At 29.5% G+C, this 27,359-nt stretch overlaps 2 protein-coding genes and 1 long non-coding RNA gene across 10 annotated transcripts in view; 1 reads left to right on the top strand and 2 right to left on the bottom strand.

Moving 5' to 3' along the window:
• Window positions 1-1,850: 1,850 nt before the first annotated feature.
• LOC114939940 (uncharacterized) overlaps window positions 1,851-27,359 on the bottom strand; it is a 45,714-nt gene continuing 20,205 nt past the window's right edge. Inside the window, exons 3-5 of the long non-coding RNA XR_003821364.2 lie at window positions 27,161-27,204; window positions 2,211-2,415; window positions 1,851-1,900 (exon numbers count right to left, since the gene is read on the bottom strand). This is a non-coding gene — a long non-coding RNA (uncharacterized LOC114939940). The remainder of the gene's footprint in view (window positions 1,901-2,210; window positions 2,416-27,160; window positions 27,205-27,359) is intronic.
• On the bottom strand, window positions 15,568-18,208 carry LOC114939939 (uncharacterized). The gene is made up of 2 exons (XM_029314404.2): window positions 18,130-18,208; window positions 15,568-16,004 (listed from the first exon to the last, which is right to left on the bottom strand). Exons 1-2 carry the CDS (start codon window positions 18,136-18,138, stop codon window positions 15,702-15,704), a joined length of 312 nt encoding a protein of 103 aa, XP_029170237.1. The 5' UTR covers window positions 18,139-18,208; the 3' UTR covers window positions 15,568-15,701.
• Window positions 21,379-25,534, top strand: LOC114939937 (uncharacterized). Of its 8 annotated transcripts, none has more exons than XM_085481215.1 (8): window positions 21,379-21,552; window positions 21,633-21,698; window positions 21,907-22,094; window positions 22,809-23,645; window positions 23,732-23,851; window positions 23,990-24,139; window positions 24,281-24,457; window positions 24,927-25,534. In XM_085481215.1, the coding sequence occupies exons 3-8, from the start codon at window positions 21,938-21,940 to the stop codon at window positions 25,124-25,126; spliced, it is 1,641 nt and encodes a 546-aa protein (XP_085337341.1). In that variant the 5' UTR covers window positions 21,379-21,552; window positions 21,633-21,698; window positions 21,907-21,937; the 3' UTR covers window positions 25,127-25,534. The 8 variants fall into 8 exon arrangements, with proteins under 8 accessions (XP_085337341.1, XP_029170234.2, XP_029170232.2 ...); XM_029314399.2 differs by having other exon boundaries at window positions 21,380-21,499; window positions 21,907-22,148; XM_029314398.2 differs by having other exon boundaries at window positions 21,380-21,548; window positions 21,907-22,148.

The raw sequence follows: 27,359 nt of genomic DNA, 5'->3' as shown, positions 1-27,359 counted from the left end.
GTCTCTTATTTTCTTTCTAATATGTATATGCATTTCATTTATATTGTATACAATTAATAATGTCAATTGAAATCGTTTCAGATTTGTGTTAAAATAACATTTGACGAAACTGAATTAGCATCAAGAGTGATTTTTATAATGAAAATTCGAAACTTTTTCCGAATCGAAAAAAAATTAGATTAGAAAGGATAAAAAAAAGTTAGTTGGGTATAATAATTTTAATTGCAGAAACGAGTATAAATAAAGCAAACAATTCCTTTATATGCATTGATTCAAATCAAGTCCCGAAATCTCATAATAATGGCAGAGGTAATAATGCAGTTAGATCCCTAAATGAAACCTATTTGCATTAAATGCATTGTGCAAAGACGGCATTAAATAATATTAAACGTCAGAGATAGTCTGTTCTCGATAGGTTGTACTCTCTATTGTATAGTAGTAATAATTAATGTCGTAATACCCGTCACACGACGAAATCGTTTATCCTTTGTTACGTTACATCACGAGCGACACGCGCTTTAAAGAGGTCGTCGGTTAATTGTGTATATTTAATAAAGCGAACAAACACGGAATAATTAAATAATTTATTTGCATACCATCGGAAAACTCGCGGTAAACGTATTTGCAAGGAAGAAAGTGCGAGAAAAGCATACGCTATTGTTCTGAAAACAGCATCAATATCGATTGTTTTTAACTTTGCCATGCATTCGTTTCACAATAAAATTACTATGGAAATTAGCTCTGTGTTTAAATTCTGCCGAAATAATAACTTAACTTAAATTGTAAAATTAATTCAATCCTCTTCATATAACTACAATATTTTAGAAAGATATATTTTAGGATACATATCTTCTTGAAAAGACTGAGAAAGAGAGAACAATATACCTATTTTAATTTATTAAGTTTCATAAAATATGAGCTTGCAATTAAATTTTAACTTATTATGTTAATGTTTTTTCTGATTTTATTATAAACTAGGTAATGCACACACACATATACAATCAAAGAATTGTATGCGTATATTTATCTACGCGTTAACATTAAAAGTCAAATATTAGATTTAAGATCAAATATGTATTGCATTTACCGTTTTTTATGATTAAATATATTTTTTAGGCCAGTGGACCTACCTTTATTGGCCAACATCGTTCTGCTTATATCTAGTCAAAGATGTAACTTTAATTCCTCGGAGATATCAATGAAGAAATTTCTCCATTTCCGGGTAATTATCATCACCGGTATATAAGCGTAATTTTACGCTCGGATACGATCGTAAGAAATCATACGATTGTCATACATTGTTGAATTTACGCCAAATCATCGATCAAAATAATTTCATTTATATTTTTCTAATAATAATATATATAAAATTTATAATAAAACAAAATTCATTAAAAAACATTCATATTATATGGTATACCATATTTATTGATCGATAACTTGGATTTACATCAATCAAAGTAAAATATTTTCATGTCGCTACATAGATAGACTACAAAAAATTAAAATAATTAATGTTTGTTAAAAGAATAAGTTATTTTTATATATAACAAAGTTGTTATGTACAATTAATAAAATCATAAGCGCGTTCTTTAAATAAAATAAGTGAAATCTGAATTAAAATTATTTATATCTTTCATTAATTTATACTTTAATTTACACTTATGTGTATGCTTAAATTATATGTATTATGTTTAAAGTATCTATTAAATAACCAAAGTAAATTTGATTTAATTCATTTTAGTCCATCTATTTTAAGGTAACGAATCTATCTATAATGTATAATCTATCAATCTATAACTACGATTTAAATCCGTTACCTCAAAATTAAATAAAAATTTATCTCACTCACCAACACCGATGTACCAACAACGGAGTAGTTGATGTTCAAGCTAGTTTTCTGTAACATATAAATAAAGAATTTAAATTAATTATTATTTTAAAAAATTAATGGATGCGCTAAACTTTATATTTGGTATAAAACAAAATAATAAACTAGATATAAATATATAATAAAATAATTTTAGAAAATACAAAAAAATTTTTTAAGTAGAAACTTATAGAATTTATATATATAAATATTTATATATCTCTTTAAAAAAATGTATCCTATATAATATCTCTAAGTTTTTCTTGTTTAAATTGTTCAAATAAATAAATTGAATTAATGTGAGTTATAATAATTAATATACAAACAACGATATGCTCACCTTTGGGTTGCTCCGCTGATGCCCGATGCCTCTCCTAGGTCTCTTTTTCCTCTGCGGTTGTCAGAGTCGTCAAAGTCCGTTGTTAAACACGCACGATACTTTTAACGACACTCCCGCACTCGTGTACGCGTAATACTTTTAACAGCACTCCCGCACTTGTACGCGCGATACTTTTAACGACACCTCCGAATTTCACGTTGTCTCTCTGTAACATACAAACATAAAATCTAAATTATAGCAGCGTTCACATTAATTAGTATACAGAAGTATAAATATATATGTAAATATTCTATCACACATAAAGAACAAATATTTGCAGGCTTACAATTAGTTTAGATTATCACTATTAATTTGCAATTGTTATACAATACATTATATCAATTTGAATAAAAATAATTAATCTAATTGTAAGTGAAATGATTGCAGTGGCATTTCTATTTTACGTGTTTTCATCATTTTAAAAAGATCAATTTAAACAGCACTTAAAGGATTCGTAAGACGTAGCGATCTGTTATCCGATAATCCCGACTGAAAGGACAAGAAATGACAGAGAGTGTGCGTTTTACAATAGCACGCTAATTTTCTCGTCAAACTGAAAGACACCTTTCTCGCGGTCGCCCGTTATCATTTCTGCACAAATTGTACAAGTGTCAGACACGCCTGTAACGTCGAGAGACGACGGTAGGATTATTCTGAATCGGCGATCTGGCTTTCTCCATCGAATTGTCCACTCGATAAACCAAGTGAGCCGCACGCGGGTTTGCCCGGCACGATGGTACCTAATGTAATCACTATAATGGCCACGCCAGAACCACCCTAGAGCTCTACACCGTTGGTAGCAGCATCCCAGACATTCCTGTATCACTGCACGATCTGGTTGGGGAAGGAAGGAGGAGAGATGCGAGTGAAGAACCACTGTGAGAGTGTGAGAGAGAGAGAGAGCCTATATTCTCGAGGTTTCGCCGTTACCACACTAACAGGCTTTTAAACAAGAACAGTCCGCGTAGCAGCCTTTATCGGCGATATCATGTGGTGTGCGGAGCAGAAGTGATAGAACGACAACTCTCGCAAGTCCTTATTCGCGTTAAAACAGCCGAATACACATTTTAGAGATATAATTTTTCCAAATTAATTTTCCGAACTAATTTTTATCTAACAAAGATTGAAAAGTTAAAAATCTCAATTGCACCTCATTTTTTGAATTAAAAATAAAATAAAAGAGAAAAATAGGAATTGAGTAAAAATATAAATCAAATAGTCTTCTTATATAGCAGAATTATTTTTTAACTGTCTGATTATAGATAAATATATATCTTTCTTTTTTTATTTCAGACTATCATAAATTATAATTGAAATGAATAAAGAAAACACTTAAAATTTCTCAATGCTAATCTTTGCAATTTGGTATTATCATCTTGCATTACACGGTCTTTGTGCCAAGTTTGCGCACAAAGTAGTCAGCTTTTATGCAAATACAATAAACTGTGTACTCTCACAGCGCATTTAATATTGAATGTCGCTGTTCAATTTTTATTGCATGTCTGCATTTAGGCGGTATTCGCCATATTAGAGAATAAAGATGAATAAAGCATAGAACTTGACGTAATTATATTTGGTGGAAAATTCGCGATACGGATATGGCTCTTTTTACGTTCCGCTGCGTGAATGTCGCATATGTGTGTGTTTGTTTCACGTACGAGAGATTGGGATTCATGAAAATGCCAAGCACAGCATGTTTAATGTAGCGATAATAGCATAATCTGATTCATTGCATCAATGTTATGACGAACATGCGACACCGTGGTCATCGTGGCAAGTAGTATTATAGTACGCATTTTGTGACACCGAAAACCAATTGTTTCCGCCACTTTGTTGCACAATGAAACGTATGCCAGTGCAGAAACGGACTGCAATTGCTTTTTATCGCCCACGAAAATGATGTATATTGCTGACACCGTAATAAACGATTACACTAAAATGCAGAGCGAGAACGTACCAAACAATTATCTCGCAAAAACCACCGTATGCAAAAATTTCCATTTGTGAAATAAAAAGCTTTCACATATTTTAGTAAAGCATGATGTTTAATAAATATCACAAATAATAAGAAATATTGAATAATCTCAAAAAATACATTTTGTGCTATCGTGATTGAGAAAAATAGATTTAAAAAAATACATAAGTATATATGTCTTACAATTAATTTTTTCTTTAGCTTAAATATGGATATCAAATTTAAATACAATATACAAAGTACTTTTAACAAATACTCTAAAAAAATTATGAAAAAGAAAATCAGATCTCTATCAATTAAATATAAAAATTTAAAAAAATAGGCTGCTAACTTTATATAAAAAAAGAACCAAACGATGTATTTTGCGCAAAAAAATATATATATATATAAATTTGTCATTTGGCTATCCTGCAGAACGCGTGGGGTAACAACTTAACTCTCGTGATAGAACTTGCCATTTATCCCGTCCTGCCACGGTAACGACAATTTTACTACAGTTTTTACGACGCCTCCCTTTCGACATGTATGTGGATGTATCTAATTCACAAATGCAAGGTTTTGTCAATTATTTCTCTGCAAAACATGGAAGAAAAATCGATTATATGTGCATCTATTTCTGTTTTTTTCACAAAGTTTTAGTGATTTTCGAAAATGATTTCAATTATAAATCTACTCAAATTACTGAATTATTTGATTCCAATATTGGTCATATTGAAGTAAGTAAAAGGGATGTTCATTTTAATATGTGCTGCAGTTTGAAGCAATGGCAGAAATAACTATACAAAAAATAAGCAGTTTCAATATAGAGATTGGATATAAAGAGGATATCATTACACAAATTTCAGCGAGGCAAGTGTAGTATATTTTCAGACTTGATATGATAATAAATATGGAATATCTTTTGACCACGCTGGCTCGTAATGCAGACGACAGTTTTATCGTAGCTTTTACGATACCTTATTTTTGATGACTTGGGTCCAATAGAAATGTATTTTTCGTCCATATTGCCAAACATATATTGCGGCTAGTAAACACGGAGGAAATGTCAGACGAACAAAACGCTAAATTATCCTGTATATATGGCTATATATACATATATATGTATATATATTGTTCTGTTTCAAATTCTGTCTTCGTCACAGCACAATTAATTCCGCGTAATCGGATATGGGATTAAAATAACTGGGTTAAGCGCATTTTCGAAAACACAGCGTGCTTTCCATTTTCAGGTCATTGCATCTGGATAATGTCACGTTCGTGATATTAATACATGTGCATATGAGTGTATTTGTATACATATGTAGAATTGGATAATATTTCTATATACATACATATATATATATATATATATATATATATATATATATAATAATTCCCGAAAGAAAATATATATATATATATATATAAAGAAGAAAACGAATCCACGTAACAAAAAAACAAATAAGAATCAGTAAAAAATTTAATATCGTTTAAATTAAAATTTATAATTAAAATCTGAAGTTATAAATTATAATTTAGATATTGTTTTAAAAATACAATTCAATCATAGTAATTCTAATATGATTATGCCGCGATATGTGTGAGGCAACTACTGTTATAGTGATATTTTTCTAAAAGCTTCTGAGTAGAAACTGGCCAGACGAACATTACAGGATGACGCAAATATCAGTCCATTATGGGCTCTGCACAGTTAACGACCGTTTTATTACAATTTTTACGACGTACTTCTTTCTACGCGGTCCAGAACACCGAGCCCCTTTTTCTCACCCCAATTCGCTATCATTGAACAAATTATACGACTGCCAATTGGATGATCCTTTTACATGATGTTTCATTTCAAATGTTTTATATATCTAAACTTTTTTAAAGACAAGATAAATGTACGCAGAAAAGAGTTGCTAATTAGAAAAAAAAGTTTACATAATTAATGATTTTAAAATTAAGATAATTTTTCTTTTACATATATTTACTATATCTTATACATTTCAAGATATATGGTGAAAATTAAAAAGAAAAAATTTTTTTGATTTATATATTCTTTATCTGATATTAATTTTTACTTTAATATAAATGATTAATATTTTTACGTAAAAATAAATGTGAGATAAATCCATTATAACTATAATTTAAGAAAAAACTAAATTTTTCAACATATAATAAAACAACTTTTTAACTGTAATTAAAATCTATTTACAGGTTTAATCGAGCATTTTAAAATTTGATACAAAATTATCTCAATATCATTGTTTATTAAGTTTATTAGAATATTCTATATAAAAACTACTTGAAAATAATGCTATCGAGAGTAAAAAGAAAAAAAATAGAAAATGAGAATATCTCACGCGCGCTCGTTCTCGTTATTCCGCGATCACTTGTTCGTCATATTTATTAGTGTCCGCGAAAATTGACAAAAGGATACGGATCCCAATAACTCTTTTTGAATCTGTTATCGCGCATTGTCGCTCGCAAAGTAAACAACCATCAAGATAATTATCGATCGATTGGTATCAATATCACTTCAATTGAAACAGCATTAAAAAGTTGTCAAACATTCAATTCTATTTGCATCGGTTACATAAAGGAAAGCCGTAATGCTTTATAAAAATAAATCTTTATCTTTGTGAAAGAAAAATTGTTTTGTGTTACATTATCTATTCTTACATTCAATCCTAATTGTTATATTAAAACAGAGGAAATAGATTTATTTGTATAGATTTCTAAAAATGCATATATAATGATATCTAAGGATATTTGAATGTAAAAACATTCAAAAATATTCAAATAAAATTTGTTGACAAAACCTCTCTTCTCTCAAGCAATGTGATTTTATTTTTAATGCGTCTTTAATTCTGCATCATCAAACGCAACCGTGACATTTATATGTAAAGAGATATAATTTACCATGTATTTAAGGAATTATTTTATTTGTTGTGATGCTGCATTGGTTGAAATAAAAACGCGCTATATGGTCCAATTATGCAACGTGTACGTTATTCGTTCGCGTAATATGCAAAGCTAGTTCGCCGGTTTTGGTGGCAAAGAATGTTGTTACGCAACGAGAGTGGAAAGAGGACATAGGTGCGTAGACGAGAGAAACGAGCTAGTTAGGCACATTAACAGCGCGCGGGTAACTTTCGCTTACAGTACGAGGATTCATTCGTCTGCGCCAAAGTTTCTTCTTTTTGTCAGATCTGTTCGCTTCCGATTTCACGACAAACATGAGCTGGATCAACGAAGTCATTCGTCAGAGGACACAACTGAGCTCTTAATGTTGAAAAGTGAGGATTGAAAAACTTTCTAATTCCCTGTTACGCTCGTTATCTACAAGTTTACAATGCGCACAGATAAAATTTCATCACAAATTTAAGTGCCAAATAGCCAACATGGACACTACATTTAAATTATTATAAAAGCAGATTTTATATACGCTGATGAATTTAATAAACAAACTTTATGCAATGTGAAAATATATAAAATTTTACATTTTCAAACCATCAAAAAAGTAACATTTGATTTGTTTTATTCCTCATTTCATTCCTTTGACACTCATTTCGATATACTATATATTTTAGTTTTATTTTGTATAATTTACATGTCTAAAATTTAAACAGTTTGAATTGTTTTAAAAGCTAATCTTTTTCATGAATCGCAGCGTGTGTATCAGTCTACTTTTCCCTTGACTTTGAGTAGCTTTAATTGTTCACAACCACTCGATCAAGATACACATTGTGTATCATCGCAAACTCTCCAATGGGATATTCGATATGATCTGGTCCAAGTATTATACGATTTGTCGACTATCCCCAATGGATCTTACAAAGTTACGCCTCGTCGAAATGCCCTTTTCGAAGCAACATGTTTCGAGAAACAATAGCGAGCTGCAGTCGCGCTTTGGCGAAGGCAATCGCCATTCTAACTACGAATCAAATGCAAAGACACTATACGTCCCTTGTTCATCCCGAATAACGATTCTGGATCTGACGATGGAAAATGGAATCCTTTTCGAATTCCCATTCTTGGCTGTTCAACTTTCTCAGTACTTCAAAGAACCAAGTCGTAAAAGTTAGAGACGATAAGTATACATTTTTACAACTCAAACGGAGGAATTCGCTTTTAAAGTGCATTAGAATATTTATTATATAACTGTAGACGAGAGATAAAAGTTAAACGTTGACTATGTAAAAGTTAAACATATAATTTTTCACATTGTCTTCATTGTATAATATAAAAATTATTCTAATTTATCTTATTTTAAAGATTAATTTGATTTATAATAAAATATTCAATTGTGTGCTCAGTATCGAGTGATCAAAATTTTCTAATTATTGCTTGAAAATAAGATATAATTTACAAAGTAAAAATATAAATAACTTAGAATATTCTTTGTTTGTTAAATGGAATGTATTCTACTCTCATACGTACATGTAAATTTCTTGTAAAAAATATCGCGTTTGAAGATTACTAACAACTGCACCGAAAAATAGACTTGTACATATAAGCTTTGATGTAAACGAATTCGAGGATCATAGCTTTCAACACAACGTGTCGAAACAATTTCAGAAAATGCTTCATTCCGAAAATGGTATTTTGTACGGTCCGCTGATTTTTTTCTAACTGTTTTATATTTAAAAAAGCAGTCAACCAATTTATCCTCCCTTCTTGCTCGATAAACGTCAATATTGAATTGGCAAACAAAGCGATGGATCCTATCGTTTTAGCACGATCGTGGCTTTTTCATTTCGCGCGTGTATGTGCGTACATAAATAATCACATATGTATTGTACATGTAACATCGCACTTAATCATATTATATAATCATTCATTTGCACACCGCGACATATAATAAATATCTGACATTTTTTAAACGTTTTTAACCCCGTGAAAGTTATTATGTAATGCAACGCTTGTAAAAGAAACGGCTTGATCTTTCATATTTATCATGCACCGTGCTGACGCAAAAGATACACAGTGAACATTTTATATAATAAAATCAAATTAAACTCTAAACGTCGCATATAAATGACTCAAAAAATATATCACTTTTATTTTATATATTATAATGCTGTTTTAATTTTAAAAAATATGTTATATGTAATTATTCAAATACATGGACTAATAATAATTTCAAAGTAGCGATACTGCATTTTCCTGCAGAAAAATAAAATTACTTTATAAAAAATGAACAAAAGTTAGAGAAAATAGAAAACCAAGTAAAGACGATAAAAGAGTAATATCTTGAGGTGAATATCTCAATCTACTCTAAAAAAGACATGTTAAAAAAGAAAAAGAAAGATAAAGAAAAAAAGAATACCACACTTTTCGCAGTTAAATATCATTGTATTGTTTTATTAAAATAAGAAAAAATTTTTAATTTATTATTTTATTCCCCTTGAAACATAAAAATGTGATATAAAGTAATAATAAATTAATTAATATAAATACTTTTTTAGTAAATTTTTTCAGTAAATTTTGTTCTTCAAATAAAAATTACATGTTAGATTTTATATGCGATGATAACTCATTTATTAAACGTAATTTGAGCAAAATATAGATATTCAACGTGTGAATTTCATATTATAATACATATGTATGTTAAATATATTTCAAAGCAATAATAAATCGTTTGATACGCTTTGGTATATTGCACATATAGTGTATTGGGGGAGGGGGGAAGCATGATGCGCATAAAGTGACAGAAAATCTATAGTTTATGTTACATATATTATAGATTTTCTGCGTGAATTAGAAAGTACCCTAGTTAAAATTATTAACTTATAAGGGTGTCAAAACGATCGTAATTAAAAAAGTGATAAGTATTAAAATCATATGCAAAGAAGAGGCAGGAAAGAATGAAACTTGATGAGTAAAAAGAGACATCAGGTTATTTATAAAACAATTTTGAAATCAGCAATTTATAATTGATTTATCGTTTACCCTATAAACATGATCTAATATAATCACACGCATGAAGCGGAATTATATTATTCTTTGATAATAAAATATTAAAAAATTGTAATGCACACATGCAAAAAATTATTGTTGCAATGCACGCATAAAAATATATTAGTTAATTATGCAATGTGTACAAATTTAATATTTAATAATTTAACAGAAAATATGAACAAAAAATAGAATTTTCTATAAAAATCTTCCAATCAAAATACCTTACTTCTATTAGATTCGTACATCTTCATATGTGCACCACGCTGCACGTCTCGCCCAAAACTGATACTTACTACTGACACTGATCGCAAGACAGAATGGTGTCCCCACCTGACGGCGAAACTAAACTTCACAGTCAAGAATGAACCGAAGCACCTCGCCTGACCAGACGCAACATCTTTCTTTTTTATATCCTTTCTATTAGACCCATACATCCCATGCATCCGCCACATTGCACATCTCGTGAGAGACTGATCCCCACCACCGACTACAAGACGCGCAGCGATGTCGTCGTCTAAATGGCAAAATTTAACTTCACAATCAAGAATAAAGCCAAGAACTAGTCAAGCCACAGTAACCGAGCTCCGAACACCAAGCTTGGCGAAAATTACCTCGCTCGTCCAGATCCAAAATTTCTTTTTTTTCTCTTTAAGTACTAAATGCTAAAACCTGTTGTTTCCTATTGTATTTTAAAACTTGCAATATGTATATTATTTATATATATATATATATATATGATCTGCAAGTTAAATATATATTACTTAAAAAAAAGAAAAAATAATAAATTCTTCTCGAGTTTAACATGATAAGAATGGCCATTATTGCAGAATTGCTCGAACATTCAGAAGCTTAGCAATAACTATATGTAATTTTATTCAGATGTACATTTTTATTAAATTTACGTTCAAAATTTGCTTTCAAAAAATTAGAACACGTTTATTTTGAACAATTATTTTAAATTATTTATGACAATATTCTAAAATTAATATGTATACATTTATATACGTCAATATTATACTTTTATGAAAAAATATACGTTTGGCCAAATTATTTTTTAATTTCCAAATGTATTTTAATTTTAGGATTTCTGTTTAATAATATATAAAGAAATTAATATAAAGACGCACATTATAATATTCTAGTTTTGTTAAATTGTAGATTGAAATTTAATTTATCTGACACAGTTTGAAAATGATCAAAAATTTAACCCTACTAAATTTTGAACACATTTAAATATCTTTTTAATATACAATAATAATTGTTTCTATATATATTTTAAATCTTTTGCTTCTTAATAGATGCAAACCGTTTTTGCATAAAAGTATAGACGATAATGCTTAAAAATTTTCAAATCATTGATAATTAAAAAAAAAATTACCATCTAATCTATAAACATTGTAGCGTAGACACTAATATTTTTTTTTTAATTTTCCGCCAACTTTTTTATAAGATACACTTATAATTATGCGACGCATGTTTACATAAATGCTCACGAAACTTATTCCTAACGATATTGCGCATAAACATATACAACACGTGCGTTTACCTAGCTACTCCGTAACATTTTCCATTAATGAGTCTTCTCACGTGCCTGTGTACAACTTAAAATGTTATGACTTCGTACTGGAGACTATTTCGCTAAAACGTATGTACCATTTTAAATATGGAGCTTTAGAAAGCTCTGTATTTGGGTTTCTTTTCTATTTAATTCTTTGTATGTCGACTTTTGTATAAATATTTAACTAAAAAATATTAATAATTACATTTAGAAAAATTATTTATTCAATTGTTGATGAATGATATCTCAGAAGAAGAAAATATTACGATAAAAGAATAATATTCAAACACTATTATGCACTCTACGTAACGTTGCCATTCGACAAGGAACAACAATCAACTTTGATGCAACTATACATTAACGATAGTGAGTCCGTTCATCGAAACTGTACCACTACATAACTCTGGTGAATCCAATATGGTAAAAGCGAGTAATGCTTTTTCGCTACCGTGTTTCCTTCGATAAATGGATGCATCGTCCTTTTATAAGAGAAATCTATTACTTCAAACGTACAAAGTGGAAGCCAACTATGCGCATAATTTGTAAAACACCACTCCGGATACAAAATTATTATTCAAATATGAATATAATCCATTTTTGCTCCGTATGTGTTATTCCGTTTTATTGATATAATATATCAAAGCTGTAAATATATAACAAGGACTGAGAATCGTTCGCTTTCTCGCGAACGCTGTTAGTCAGCAGTCTTTGAGTCTCTGTAACCGGTATCTGCTCGATGAATTATCGGTATTTGAACATAGAGTCCTGCACTGTATACAGATTTTGCATGTATATATATATATATATATATATATATAAATATATATATATGCGTGGACGGCTTTAATCGACCGATTTCGAGCGCAGGTCGACGTCGGTCGACGTCGGTCAAAGTTAGAAGCCGGTTAACCCACATGACCAGAGGGCATTGCCGTTGCACCGACGCGGTTGGTGTCTTTGACTCGCCCCTGAAACCGTAACCCGCCGGCGCAACCCCTAACCCACCTCGTGCAAACACTATCCCCTTCCGTTAAGATTAGCGACCGTGCAGGAGTGAACGCTTACTCATGTCTTCTCTCTCTCTCTCGCTCTCTCTGACCTGCATAGCGCGTGTGTCCCGATCAAGTCGACACGTATCGATGCATATACATGCAGAGGCACGAGCACGCGCTTGAAGCAACAACTTGCTTGGCGTGAATATTAGATTTCACACTTCGTGAAGATGTCGCGCCGTAATGATACGTAATAGCGCATGCATAAAGAGGAAATAAGCGGCACGGAACTGGTTTACCAATTTTCGGCGCGATGCGCTATTTCGAGATCACGTACTGATCAAAATAGTTGTAGTAAAACGAGAAGTTATAATAAAAGTATTTTTAAAGATGATGTATTAATTTTTCAGTTAATTTAAGCCAAAAACATTTTGAAAATTATATGTGTAGATCTTTCATTTATATCCTTATACTTTGTTCGAAGAAGAGAAAGAAAGCTGAGGTTACATAAAAATAGATCAAAATTATGTAAAAACTATTATTAATTTACACACTTTAATGAATTTCAACTCTATATCTACGTAGAAAAAAACTAATTAAACCGAGCTTTTATATTGATCAGTTTTTAATTTAATTAATTCTTTTATTTTGAATTCATAATAGCTACTAATAATAGCTACGCTTTTAAAGAGAAAAACAGAGAATTAATAACAGTTACGCTTTTAAAGAGAAAAACAGAGATTTATTTTGATTCGTATTAATAATAGACTGCAAATAGACAGACCTGGTTAAGTCAAGTTTTTCGAGAGGGATGAAAATCCTATTATCCTCATGCTTAACGATCAACACGACGAGGCGTTGCTAGAATAAGGCGCAATATCGAAGATACGCGAAGTTTAGCTAATTTTAGTTTAAAGCTACCATAAGCTCGACGACTGCACGTAGAGCCCTGTGTAATCTCGCTGTTAATCGGTTGCGTGTATTAAATCCAAACGCCAGCCGGATTAAAGTTCCAACACGTACGAGGGACTGTCATGACTTGGTGCTATTCGCCGACGGAATAATGTCCAACAAGTACGAAATAGCAGTAGCTGAAGGATGGCACGTCAATTTTATAATAGAATAATATATTGTATATGGAGTACCTTAGCTTTTTCTTGCAAAAAAAGTAAAAGCAAAAAGGAATATCCTAACTCAACAGAAGAAACAATCTAATGGTGTATGTGTAAAAATTAATTGTATCTAGATAAATAATAAAAAGATATTTTGAATAATATTAATAACAAATATTATTTTAAATTATTTTCTATAAAAGATATGTGATCCACCTTTTATTTTAATACAAATTTAAAATTTTTATAGCATAAAAATATTTATATATAAATATCTAATTTATATAATAAATACTTGTCTCTATTTCATGGAAATTAATACAAGAAATTATAACTGAACATCTTTTCTTTAAATTTGTTTTTAATTATATACACTTATATTTCCCTTTCAAACTTTATTCTAAATTATTCTATCTTTATTTTAAATATTTTATTATTTATCCCGCTAAATATTATTTGTGGCGGTATCTTTTGAAGGAAATGGATAAACTCAAATCAATACAAACGTTGCCGGCTTATAACGAGTAGAAAACCATGGATACTAACTGTAGATATTGCTATTGACTGCTGATATCTCAATTTTTGATATCGCAAATTAATATAAACAAAAAATATAAAATAAGCATAGTCGCATTATAAATTGCTGTATTTTCCATTTCAATTTAATTATGATATAAATATCCGTTTTAACTAACATTTTCATCTTTACCGACAAATGTTACATATACGACGCGATGCTTACAAGAGCATAGCACGGCAATGCTCATTAGAAAACAATAAGATAGTAAATCATCATCTAATCATTTCTCTAATAATAAATTAATATAAAATAATTTAATATTATTCAATTTATTTTAATTAAAAAGTTAACTCTTTCTCTCTCCTTCTGTTCATATATTTTATCTAAATTTGTATAATCTAGATGCTAGTCCTATTTAATAGATAAATTCTACTTCACAATTCGACTGATGATTTTGATGATGTTAGCAAAACAGTACTAAGTATATACAAAAGATGGAACAACGGATAGCATAATTATATTTATGATAAAATGCAAGACTTTTTTTTCCTCATATACTAAACATAAGATGCATAATATTATTCATATATATCATTTTTATGCCTTTGCTTATTATTGTGCAAGTGCAAGTAATAATAATAATCTTGCAGAGCAATAATAATTTTCGCGACAACAGAAGAACACAAAAAAATTGTATATTTTCTACTTCGAATTCATTTGCATCCGAATCGTTTTATTAGTAAAAATTATATTGTTATCGCATAATAAGCGAAAGTTAATTGATAAATATATAACGCAAATAATCAATGAGATTATAGAATACATAGATATATTTTTCACGATGAGATAATATAATTATTTTAAGCAAGTAAAAAATAATTAAATAACTTATATCATTTTTATAACGTGAAAATCATTTTACACTAAAATAAATCATATAATTAATAGAAAATATTAATTCATGATTTCAATAATTTGTATTATTATTAATTATTTTTACTGTGTTATTAATATGATCTATTTATTGTATGATCCATATATAATCTCTATATTATTATGATCATCACATATATATTATATATCACATATTAGTGTTTTAATCAATATGATCACAAGATGGTCAATTGTCAAATAAATTTTGTTTACAATCAAATATATTTTGAATATTGAAAAAGTTCTTTTTTCACTTGTATTCAACAAAAAGGTATATTATAACAGTTTATATTGTGCCGAGGATTTATTCAAAAATGTCCTTTACACACACATACACACAATGGCAACAACAATTAAATTAATTCATTTTAAATGTCATTGAATAAACTATTACATCTTTTGTCAGGATTTTATTTTCTTTAATTGGCATCAAACAATTTCTTCAAAACGACATCGGGGATTCGTTTTTCCGCCAGATTTCCCGTCCCGGGAAGTTTCTGAGGTACCTGAGATCTTTCCGCCAGATTATTCCTCGCTGGCAGATTACTCGATCCCGTAGCGAATAAACGAGATATCGGAAGTGCCTTCTCGTCAAGGTTCTCCGTACCGGGAAGCTGTCCGTCGACCACTTCCGTATCATTATCCAGAGGAAGATTGTGATTCACGTGGGGCGCGTGAGGAGCCGCCAATGCTCCGTAAACGCCAAGGAATAGTATCAGAAACTGCATAAAAAGTACTTGAATGCAGTACGGTTGCATCGAGTTACGTGAAATTTGCGTTTGCGTAATTGACGATTGTAAATATAATCATGCATTTGATAAACGATCAAACTGATTGACAGATACTTCAGAAACCTCGATCTTGACTTTAACAGTAGAGTCATTGAACAACTTTGAACCGGATATTTTTTTTATTTATTAAATATTAAGAGTTCAATTGCGAGTTATAAATGAACAAAATAAAATTTTTCAGTTAATTTAACTTTAGAAAACAATTAACACACAAAATCATATTGTTTACTTAAATTCAAATCAGTTCCAGTTTATGACCGCTTTAATTAAATATTTAATATTAAATTGTAATTAAAATATTTTGAAAAAATTATTTGTTTAGTGATTTCAATATATATAATTACAATATTATTGCACTTGAAACATCCGTATCTGGCTATCAGTACAAAAGAAAAGGAAATGTCAAGATATAGAGGCTCACGCGTGCAAAATTTCTTTCCTAATCTGATGTACATTACGCAGAATTAATTCAGAATTGCCGGATAATTTACGCGAAAATAAATACGAGCTAGATGATATGGTTGTGAATTTATGACTATTTATTGCATCGCATAAAATCGCGTGATTTTATATGGTGCAACGTTCTGTTCACAGAAATTATTTACAGATTGAATTCGTCGAGAAATCGTGAACATGAAAATTTAAAGCGGATGACGACAATTTGACGCGGCAGTTGTAGATATAGGTAGATAAAGATACGTGTGAGGATTTCCCACACCCTTACGCTATTTCATATAGAGACACTCTCAGGCTCCACTTCGCTTGACCTAAATCTGGACCAGGTTAAAAGATAACCCACTTTCTCGCAATTGACTAGAAATTCTTCGAATGGGACAAAGCTATTTTTACTGCGGACAGAAAAGAATTTTTCCGATCGCTAATCGCAAGAACGGATTGTCGCAATAAAATGACTGCGCAATGTCTCGCGCTCGGTGTGGCATTTAAAATTATTTTCTCTTTATTTATATTCGAATTTATGAGATCTCTTAACTTTGCTTTGTTTGAAAGTGTTTGCAATAATTTCTTTAAAAAATCTAATTTTAATCTAATTTTTACAAATATACAAAATTCTTTCACAAACTCTCAATTGATCATATGAAATATTGCCAGTTCTACGTGCCTTTTCGAGATATCGCGACGATATTAATTACTGATGACTTACTCGAACGTCGTCATCCTTTTATAAATAACCGTGCCTTCGCCTTCAGCGATAAATTTATAATTGATTCGGCATTTAAAAATTAAACGAATTCTCCTCGTACTTTTACGCTAGCCATTCGCGTAATTTACGTCACGAAATATAATTATAACTTTTGTTTTCAATGATATGTGAAATTAGCAAAGAGTCAAAATAATTTCATTTATTATTAATTTCGCAAAAATATTTAATACTATATATACTATAATAAATAATAATTCTACAATAAGAAGAAATGAGCTAATCAAAATTCAACCGTGGGTGTAGACGTTTAAATCTATGACAATTTATCCACCTACATCTACATTTAGACTCTCTAATTGACTCTTTTTTTTTATTACAATTTAATATTAAAGTGCTGGTTTTCTTGAAATATCTTGTTGAAAGTATGAGAAGATGAATAAATAAAAAGATGTTAATGATACATTGAGATATTATTTATAACAACTGAGAGGCCCATTGATATTTAAATTAGCATTTTTAGTAACTTCAAAATATATATAAACTAACGGTATCGTTCCCATAATTAATTGAATCTCGAAAGGATTAACGGCAGTTTAGCACGATAATGATAAATATTGATGGCACTTTAATTAGGTAATCGTTTACGTAATTGTGAACTCTCTGATTCTTCAGTTTTTAAATTTCGAATCTATTGTAATTTTTATTACAATGTCAAGTCTCATTATTTCGCTTTAAAAAAAATTACGCGATTGCGATTTCAGCGAATTCATAAGGAAATTTTCATTTTCCTTGAATAAAATTACTCAATCAACCGGTCAGCACGCAAATTCCACGTCACTCGCGAAAAACACGCGCGCGATATTTTTTGTCTTGGAATTTCCAATCTTCTCTTACCTCGATCATGTTCACTCGATGCGCAGTGCCCAACTATCCTTGGGAATGGCACGATGGCACTTTTATATAGGTATACGTGTACATGTGTGTGTATATGTGAGGGGCACACCGGTCTTACCGCGTGCTGAATCGACGTTTTATTGTGTAGTAAGCAAACGATCACAATCGCCTGAGGACAAGATTTCTTTCGAGAAGATTTATTTTTTTCTTTTTTGTTAAAGTTATTAATAGCTGTCAGCCTCCGCTTATATCGGGCAACGGCATAACCATGTGTTTTTTTAGAGTATTTTTTGATCGATGTAGAAAGATAACTGTAAAAAATTATTGACGCGTTTCGATCATAGAACTTTTTAAAAAAATCTTATTTACGTACGTTTCAATATGCAAATTTTTGGCTTATATTCAGCGTGTATAGAAAATTGTATAGTATAATTGTGTTTATGATATATGTATAAAAGAAAAAAAGATGCGATACATATCTTTATATATTTCTTTAAGTAATAGGAAGCTATAATAGCCATCCATTTTTACCTGTTAACGTTTTAAAGAATACATGTAATTATAAATAAATTAATAATAATTGAAAATTTCAAAATTAAAGTTTCTTTCTAATCGTACATTAAGTGATGGTGTTATTAATTGCTATTATTACTTGCAGAACTTGCACAATTTTTCACGCGTAAATTATTCATAAAATTTATCTGTTATTTTAGGTTTCTACACAAACGAATAAGCTGTGGCGTAATAACAATATAAGAGACCTCCAATTTCCAAAAATCGACATTTATTAATTCGGAAAAATGTATTGTACTTGTCCAGTTTAAAAAATATTCATTTCGATAAAATAACAATAAAATGTATATGCATATCTATAGAAATGAAAGTACGAACAAAAATTATAATACTACTCTATATTAGCAATATAATAATTATACTGTAATAATCTCATCTATTTAACATATAATTACGTTTTAATTGACTACGGATCAATTTGATGTATGTGTGTATTAACGTAATTATTCTAGCAAAGTTTGTGATTTTGCAACGGATATAATTTTAGTGAATCTACATATAGATTTTGACATTACAGAAATCTGAAATTAAACTTGATATTGAAGTATTATGTATACAAAATATAAAAATAAGTATTTTTTCCTAATAGAGGTTTATTTAGGTGGCCCAAACTGAAATCTAATATTATCTTCAAATTATTCTCAGAATTTAATTTCCAGAAATTATCTGGTTTTAGTATAAGATAGCGTTAGATTGACGTATTCATAATTATTGATTTGTGCAAAAATATACAATATAAAAAAATTTATCTTTATTTCGGCATTCAATGTGTAAAATTGCGAAAATTTTAACTATAGCATTTTGATAAAATGTAAGATTCATTAATTGCTATTGTCAATAATAATTGTCCTTAAAAATTATCACGTTTCAATTATAAATCGAATGAAAATGATTTTGCAAAATCGTGAAATTGATTGATACCAACAGTTCCACGTATAATTTTATAAGAGAGTAAGTTCTAAGATGTCCTAAAATGATGACTATTTATTGAAAATTAGCTGACAGATTTTAATCCAACTGTCAATGTACATCGCAATTCATAGAATCACGATTATTTGTCGTCCCAGAAATGCCGAGCTATTTGAGTCGTGCAATATAAGACTTACCTCAAAATTTTATAATGTAAAATATTCTAAAAATACGCAAAAAAGTGTATTAAACATTTTTTTAAAATATTGTAATATAAATCTATTTTTATGATATATATTTCGTATTTTCAGTATTTGCTATTATATGAACTAAATAATTTATATGCTATTCTGGACTTTAAATGTTCGTACTTTCATTTCACATAGAAACGAGATAACTGAATATATTTCACAGATTCAAAATATAGTTACGTCTTTATTAACGTAACAAGTTTATCCTCTATCAATATATAGAAATCAGTAAAAACTAAAAAACATTGTCATCTGAGCGTAAAATAAGCGGTTTTATCCGCCGTTCAAAAATAAACTGACATATAGCAGAAAAAATTATCTCTGCCCTATAAAACGTATTACTTCCTCGACTTCATTTTTCTCGATAATTAAAACAAATGAAGTCACAGTGAATGACGCTGACTGACGCGCACAGTGGGAGTGTACAGTGATATCATTTGCAATCAAATGATCTCATCGAGGGTCGTGTGACGTCATAAAGCCTACCTATTTTACTTGATCGACCAGGTATTACGCGGTCTACCGTAAGCGTCTAGTCGTGTAAGAGAAAACGCTCGTGCGCCGTCATGATGACGTCACTCAGTTCTATTTCATCTCATCGAGAGGGCACGTTCAATAATCCGGTTTTTCTGACGTTCTCTCCTACCTACGCAAGCCTATGCTCGATATTGTTTTAATGTCGCTGTAACGGCGACGTAAGAAAAGTATAACGTAAAAAAGTGCGACGTAAAACTTGGCATCGTGACGCAAATACAAGTACAATATCGAATTTTCTCGCTAGTTCTATACTTTATAATTGCCATCTCGTATAATGTCAAATCTAAGAGAATAACTTATTTAAAAAAGTATCTTCTTTAACAAATATAATTTTTTTCCCGTGAAAGATTAAATTAACGTAGTAGGAAATGATTTAATGTTAGAAATATAAAATGTGCTTTTGACAGAATACATTTTTTTATTCAATGAAAAAAACAATTCCAAATTAGAAATAGAACTCGTTTCTAAAATATTTTTCAATATTCTAGACTATTCTTTTTTATTTTTAATAAAAAAATGTGTTTAAATATATTTAATGAAATACGTAAATGTAAAAAATAGAAGAATTCAGATTTATAATAAATATTTCTTATTAAATACTTTATAATTATACTAAATTAATTATACTAAATAGTACATTAAATATTATGACGAATAAATTATATAAGCTTCTTGATCATGTTTTACACGTTGCTAGTAATAATAAATGTTATCTCTGTGTGTGTATATTATATATAAATATTTTATTATTTATACATTAGACATTAGAAAATCGGGTAAGAACATATAAGAGAAAACAGGTTCTTGGCAAATATTTGAGAAGATTAAAATTTGTATAAAGGTCTGATCCCTGTAAATATTCACGGAGCACGCGAAGAGAAGAATGTGTCACCTTTCTCCCTCCAATCCCTATACAATCAACATGCTACAATACATGTCCCAAAACACTGTGCTCGTTCCAATGGATGGAAAAACAGGGAAGCCTTAGTATATAGACCAGGTCTTATAAACACAATTCACAATTCAAACAGTATTTCTCGGACGTACTTGACTGTGTAACACTTACAATTAGTATATTTGCGTGGATCGCAATTCACGTGGTGATTAACATTTCTTTACGCTATTATTTCGCATTTGAGAATATGTGATGTGTGTATGTGACTTTTTTATTCCCAATATTTTTATGGAGAAAATTGACATACTTTAATTAATATGTTTATCGTACGTTCATAGACGGGTCATAAAGAAATCGATCTAGGAAAAAGGCGAAAAGATAATCTGAGAATTTTTGTAATACAGGTAAGTAAGTCAATTTTACTTTTCTGGTTTCTTGAAATTGGAAAAATATAAATGTTATTGGTAAATAATCTTTCTCGAAATCTCTCGCCGAATAACCGTTGGCATATCAGAATTATAATTACAAAGACATATCTCAAAGGATGTGCTACGTCAATTCTCGATTATATATTGTAAGAGAGATACACATATGTTGTATTGATTTTTACAGCATATTTCTTAAAAATTGCTAATTGTCAAATATGAGTCGTAACATGAATAAAAATGTGCAAAGAAGATCCGCATTATCATTTGTTGGTGGGGATGATACTATCGACGAATATCTTGATCATATTGAACAATCCAAGTCTTGGAAAGACACCGAGGAAATAGAAGGCAGTGACGCCGCTCGTATTCAAAGTATGTTGAACGACTTTAATGAAGTAATTACGCAAGAAAATAAATTAAAAGCAGGTAAGAATTATAAGAGATTTTTTTTTATAAATTTTTGGAATTATCGAATAAATATAATTGTCAAACTAAGGTAGTAGATATTAAACTGACTACACTGGCTGTCTATTAGATTTGTTAAACTATATTTATTGACGTTTCGACCATACGGGCTGTGGTCCTTTTCAAAATTACAATAGAAGCATTAATGAGTTACTGCATATCGTTATTGACATTTAAAAGTACAGTGTGTTCAGTCGTGGCAAGATGACACAAGTGAAACGCAGTTAATTTATCATCCGATCTTAAGTTAAGTCTCACCGGAGCGTACTTTTAAATATCAATAACGATATGCAGTAACTCATTAATGCTTCTATTGTAATTTTGAAAAGGACCACAGCCCGTATGGTCGAAACGTCAATAAATATAGTTTAACAAATCTAATAGACAGCCAGTGTAGTCAGTTTAATATCTACTACCTTAGTATTTCATTCCTGGCGAACGAAATTTAATATTTTATAATTGTCAAATATTATCAAAGCTTGTGTGACTTAATAAACTTATAATAAAAATAAAGTTATAATAATAACTGAGAGTACACACATGAGAGAAAATATTATATATATATATATATATATATATATATATATATGTAAATAAAATATTAATAAAATATCTTTATAGATCAGAAAGGTGCGAAAAAGAGTCGGAAAAAATCGACGGAAAAATTCACGACCGAGAATTCGATGACAACAAATTCTGAAGGGTCTTCTTCAAATATGCATGGCAATACCTCCGTGCCTAAATCCAAAGTTGAGACAAGAGAGAAAGCGACTTCAATAAGGCAAGCTTCTAAAGTGATAGAAAAAATATCTCCGCGAGAAAATCTCAAGCATAGTACTGATAATACGAAAAAAGCAGTTCGAAAAACTTTAGACTCTAGTGTCAAAGAGATTGCCTTTCACGAATCAATCAAAAAAACAAATACGAAAGAGGTAACGAGGATGATCGACAAAAAAATCGCAACCGATAATTATATGATAACAAATTTTGAAGCGTCTTCTTCTTCTTCAAATATATATAGCGAATCTCTCGCGTCCAAATCTAAAGTTGAAGCAAGAGAGAAAGCGACTTCAACAAAACAAGCTTCCAAGGCGACAGAAAAAATATCTCCGCGAGAAAGTCTTCAACGTAGTACTAATGATACGAAAAAAGTAGTTCGAAAAATGTTGGGATCCAGTGTTCAAGAGATTCCTGTTAACGAGTCACTCAGAAAAAATATAATTATGAAGGAGATGTCGACGAATACGATTGATACAAAAATGTCAACAAGCACGCCTCAAAAATCTCCTAAAACAACAGAAACGGTAAAAGATGAAAATTCGCCCGAGAAAAAAAAGATACGGAAGATGAAAGATTCTGAAAATAAACCGAAGGAAGATGTCAAACGCAAAGAAAAAAAACAAAGTACAAAAACATTGAAGAAGAACGCGAAAGACATCGAGCATTGTCAAGGTAAAGGTAAATAAAATACTGATTATACGTTTCTTATTAATTTCTACAAACATTTTGTATAATTTTTTTATAATAAGCATGATGTCCTTTAGATAATAAAACTATGTCTAATAAAAAGAAAACAATTATGAATATGGAAGAAAACAAATTGGAATGTAATAAAGAGAATGATAATGCGTCGGAAAAGAAAGCAAAGAAGCAAAAATTGCAATGCAAGTATATTAAAAATAGTATTTAAATTATTTGTCCTTCTTTCTTTTGTAATTTTATTTTGATAATGTTTTCTTCAGATTGCATAAAACTAGGAGTACATTTTTCTGTATTTTTTATGTTAATAATATATTTTCCAGGCAAACATATTTCTAGTAAATCAAAGAAGCTAGAAAACTCTAAGAACAAATTGCAACAAAGTGCTACATCAAATAAGTCTTCCAAACCATTACAAACTAACGTGGAAAATCAATGTCATTGTAAAATTCAATCTAAAAGTCAATGTAAAAGTAAGAAAAGATCCAGAATATTTTATAATTATATTTATATATATATATATATATATATATATATATTTAAAATCGACACACACACACACACGTTATTTCCAACAATTAACATTAATTAATAATTATAATAACACTTTTTAGAAGAGTGTGCGGAAAATTACGAACCAAACCAACAATTGATTGAACAACTGAAAACTGCAAGACAAGAAGAAAAAAAAGAACGTGTAAAAAATAGAATAGCAGCAAAAGCTATGGGCAAGCTTAGTCATAAAATATCAGATGTCAAGAAAAAAATAGAATGCATCAAATATGGTTTAGGTAAAAAAACTTTTGTCATTTTAATATCAATCCAATTCTCTAATATCCTCCAAATGCTTTTATTTATAAATATAATTAGAATTGTAACATTATAATAATTGAAATATTATGTTTTACAAACTATTTATTTGATATTATTTATATTAATTATTGTGTTAATTATTTAACTTATTTTATTTGTTTAATTTTTTAACATTATGGCAAAATTTAATGGTGCATCACAGTAAAAATTCAATCAAATAAAATTAAGATTTTGTCGATCTGCTATAGATACGTCCGTTCTAAAATTAATTTATAGAATATTTTATGTTACAATATCAAATACTATGGTTAATCTTTACGGCGACAAAACTCTTATCCGACGATTTGATAGATTTTACTGAGAATTCGCATACGAGAGTCACGCTGCGATTCAAATTCGCGATATTTCCGAAACTAATTCTTCATTTTTTTTCTCTTTCTTTTACAGAAAGCAGTGAGTCGGATTCTAGCAGCGATTACTCTGTTTTATCGTATTCGTCATATAGTACAGATTCTTCCTACTCCGGATCCTCAATCGACTGTGACCATAGAAAATGCTATTGTGACATGAGCCATGATTCTACTAAATATTTTGATTCGTCTGATTCGTTTGAGTCTGATTTTGATTCTGATTCTAGTGAAATTTGATAGTAAAAATGACGCCGTGGAGACAAAAACAAAAACAGAAAGTAAGAATAAAAAAATTGCATTGAAACAAAAAATATTAAAAAAATAATATTCAATATTAAAATCGCATGAAAAAAACTTTGTATAAATCTTATTTTAATATAATAATTCAAAAAAAATTTTATTGTTGATACATTATATAATAATTTTATTTATTTTATTTATAACTTATATTTGTAATAAATAATAATTATATAATTTAGTTAGTTAGTTAGAGAGCGAGAGAGAGGACAAGAAAAAAAGTGAAAAGCATGAATTTAAATGAATATGTTTGATTGAATTCGATAAGATTTAAAAGATTCACACGTACGAAGTTGTAATAATTTTTGTTGTAATTTAATCAAATTTAATAAAATAAAATTAACCCTATGTATTGCATTTTTTATTTTATAGCGCGAGAGAGAGAGAGAGATAAATGTATAAATACTTATACAATCTTCATCTTTACTATACTGCATTCATTTTCAGAAATGCTATCTGCACAATATATGAGTATTTGCAATTCTACTTTCTGTAATTTATAATATTTTTTCGATTTTATTGACATAGTCTCCAAAGTATGTACAAGAAACTTTTCACTTTTAATTGTTCATATTTTACAAATTTTTAAGGTTTCGATAGTTTGGTTTAGAATTAATCGTAAAATTTTTCAGAGCATCTTATAACATGAAATATTTGTGACTCCCCCTATACAAAACGCGATTCGAATGACCCTTGAATAAAAACAACGAACTCATTGTACAGCGCATTCAAACGCATTAAAATAATGCGTATATCGCGACTCTTAAATTCATCTCATCGTTTTCTGCTCCCCTTGTTACTATTCGCGGCGTTTCGGCACCTGCTTCATGCGCTGCCGTATTTTTTCTTAACGTTCTAACTGAAAACAGAGAAGACTAAAAATAGACAGTTTGACGCACACTGCCAATGTTAAGGTAAGTAAGCATGAACTGTATGTTTGCTCTTTTCTCTGAGACAATAATCTGACGCTTATACGTCGCTTGTCATCCTCACAAATGTGAAGTATAGGTAATTGCACAATATAAAAAGTGTCAAATTTATGTCACGTCTCGTGAGTTTATCTAAACACTAGATAATGCACACATACACACTTGAAGAATTGTTTGCGTATATTTATTCATATATTTTAACATTAAAAATATCAAATATTAATATAGATCGATCTGATTGTGAGATCGAATAACATTATTTATACGACTAAATGAATGACTTTTTAGGCCAGTGGACTTACCTTTATTGGCCACAATCATTCTGGCTACTAATCACATATGTAAATTTGACCTCTATCGGAGATCTCAATGAAGGAGAGAAATTCCTTCCATTTCTGGCTAATTATCATCATTGGTGTATGAGTGTAATTTTACGCTCAATCATAAGAAATACCGAAAAAATACGATCGTAAGAAATCACGATCGTTTGTACATACATCGTTAAACTTAATTTTGCTTTAACTAACTTAACGCCGAGTTATCGATCAAAATAGTTTCATATTGATATTTTTCTAATAATACATATATACATTATTTAATTGATTGATAACTTGGATTTACATCAATTAAAGTAAAATATTTTCATATGTCACTACATAGATGGATAGACTACAAAGAAATTAAAATAATCGATGTTTGTTAAAAGAATAAGTTAATTTTATGTATAACAAAGTTGTTATTATGTACAATTAACAAAGCGCGTTCTTTAAATAAAATAAATAAGTAAAAATCTGAAATAAGTGAAAACTGAATTGAAATTTTTTATATCTTTCTTTAATTTATTCTTTAATGTACACTTGTATGTGTAATATGCTTTAATTATGTATATTATTTATCAAAAATATAAATCTAAGTAAGTTTGATCCAATTCATTTTAGTTTATCCATTTTAAGATAACGAATCTGTCTACAATCTATAATCTGCAATCTACAATTACGATCTAAATCCGTTACCTCAAAATTAAATAAAAATTTATCTCACTCACCAACACCGATGTACAACGGAGTAGTTGATGTTCAAGCTAGTTTCCTGTAACATATAAATAAAGAATTTAAATTAATTATTATTTAAAAAAATTAACAAATGCGCCAAACTTTATATTTGGTATATAACAAAATAATAAACTATATATAAATATATAATAAAATAATTTTATAAATTACAAAAAATTGTTGATATGCTCA

This window comes from Nylanderia fulva, unplaced genomic scaffold (assembly GCF_048542155.1).
Source record: "Nylanderia fulva isolate GAGA-0341 unplaced genomic scaffold, ASM4854215v1 Scaffold1, whole genome shotgun sequence".
NCBI classification, from domain to species: domain Eukaryota; kingdom Metazoa; phylum Arthropoda; class Insecta; order Hymenoptera; family Formicidae; genus Nylanderia; species Nylanderia fulva.
Note: the sequence above shows the minus strand (reverse complement) of the source record. Positions and strands in the feature narration are given on the sequence as shown.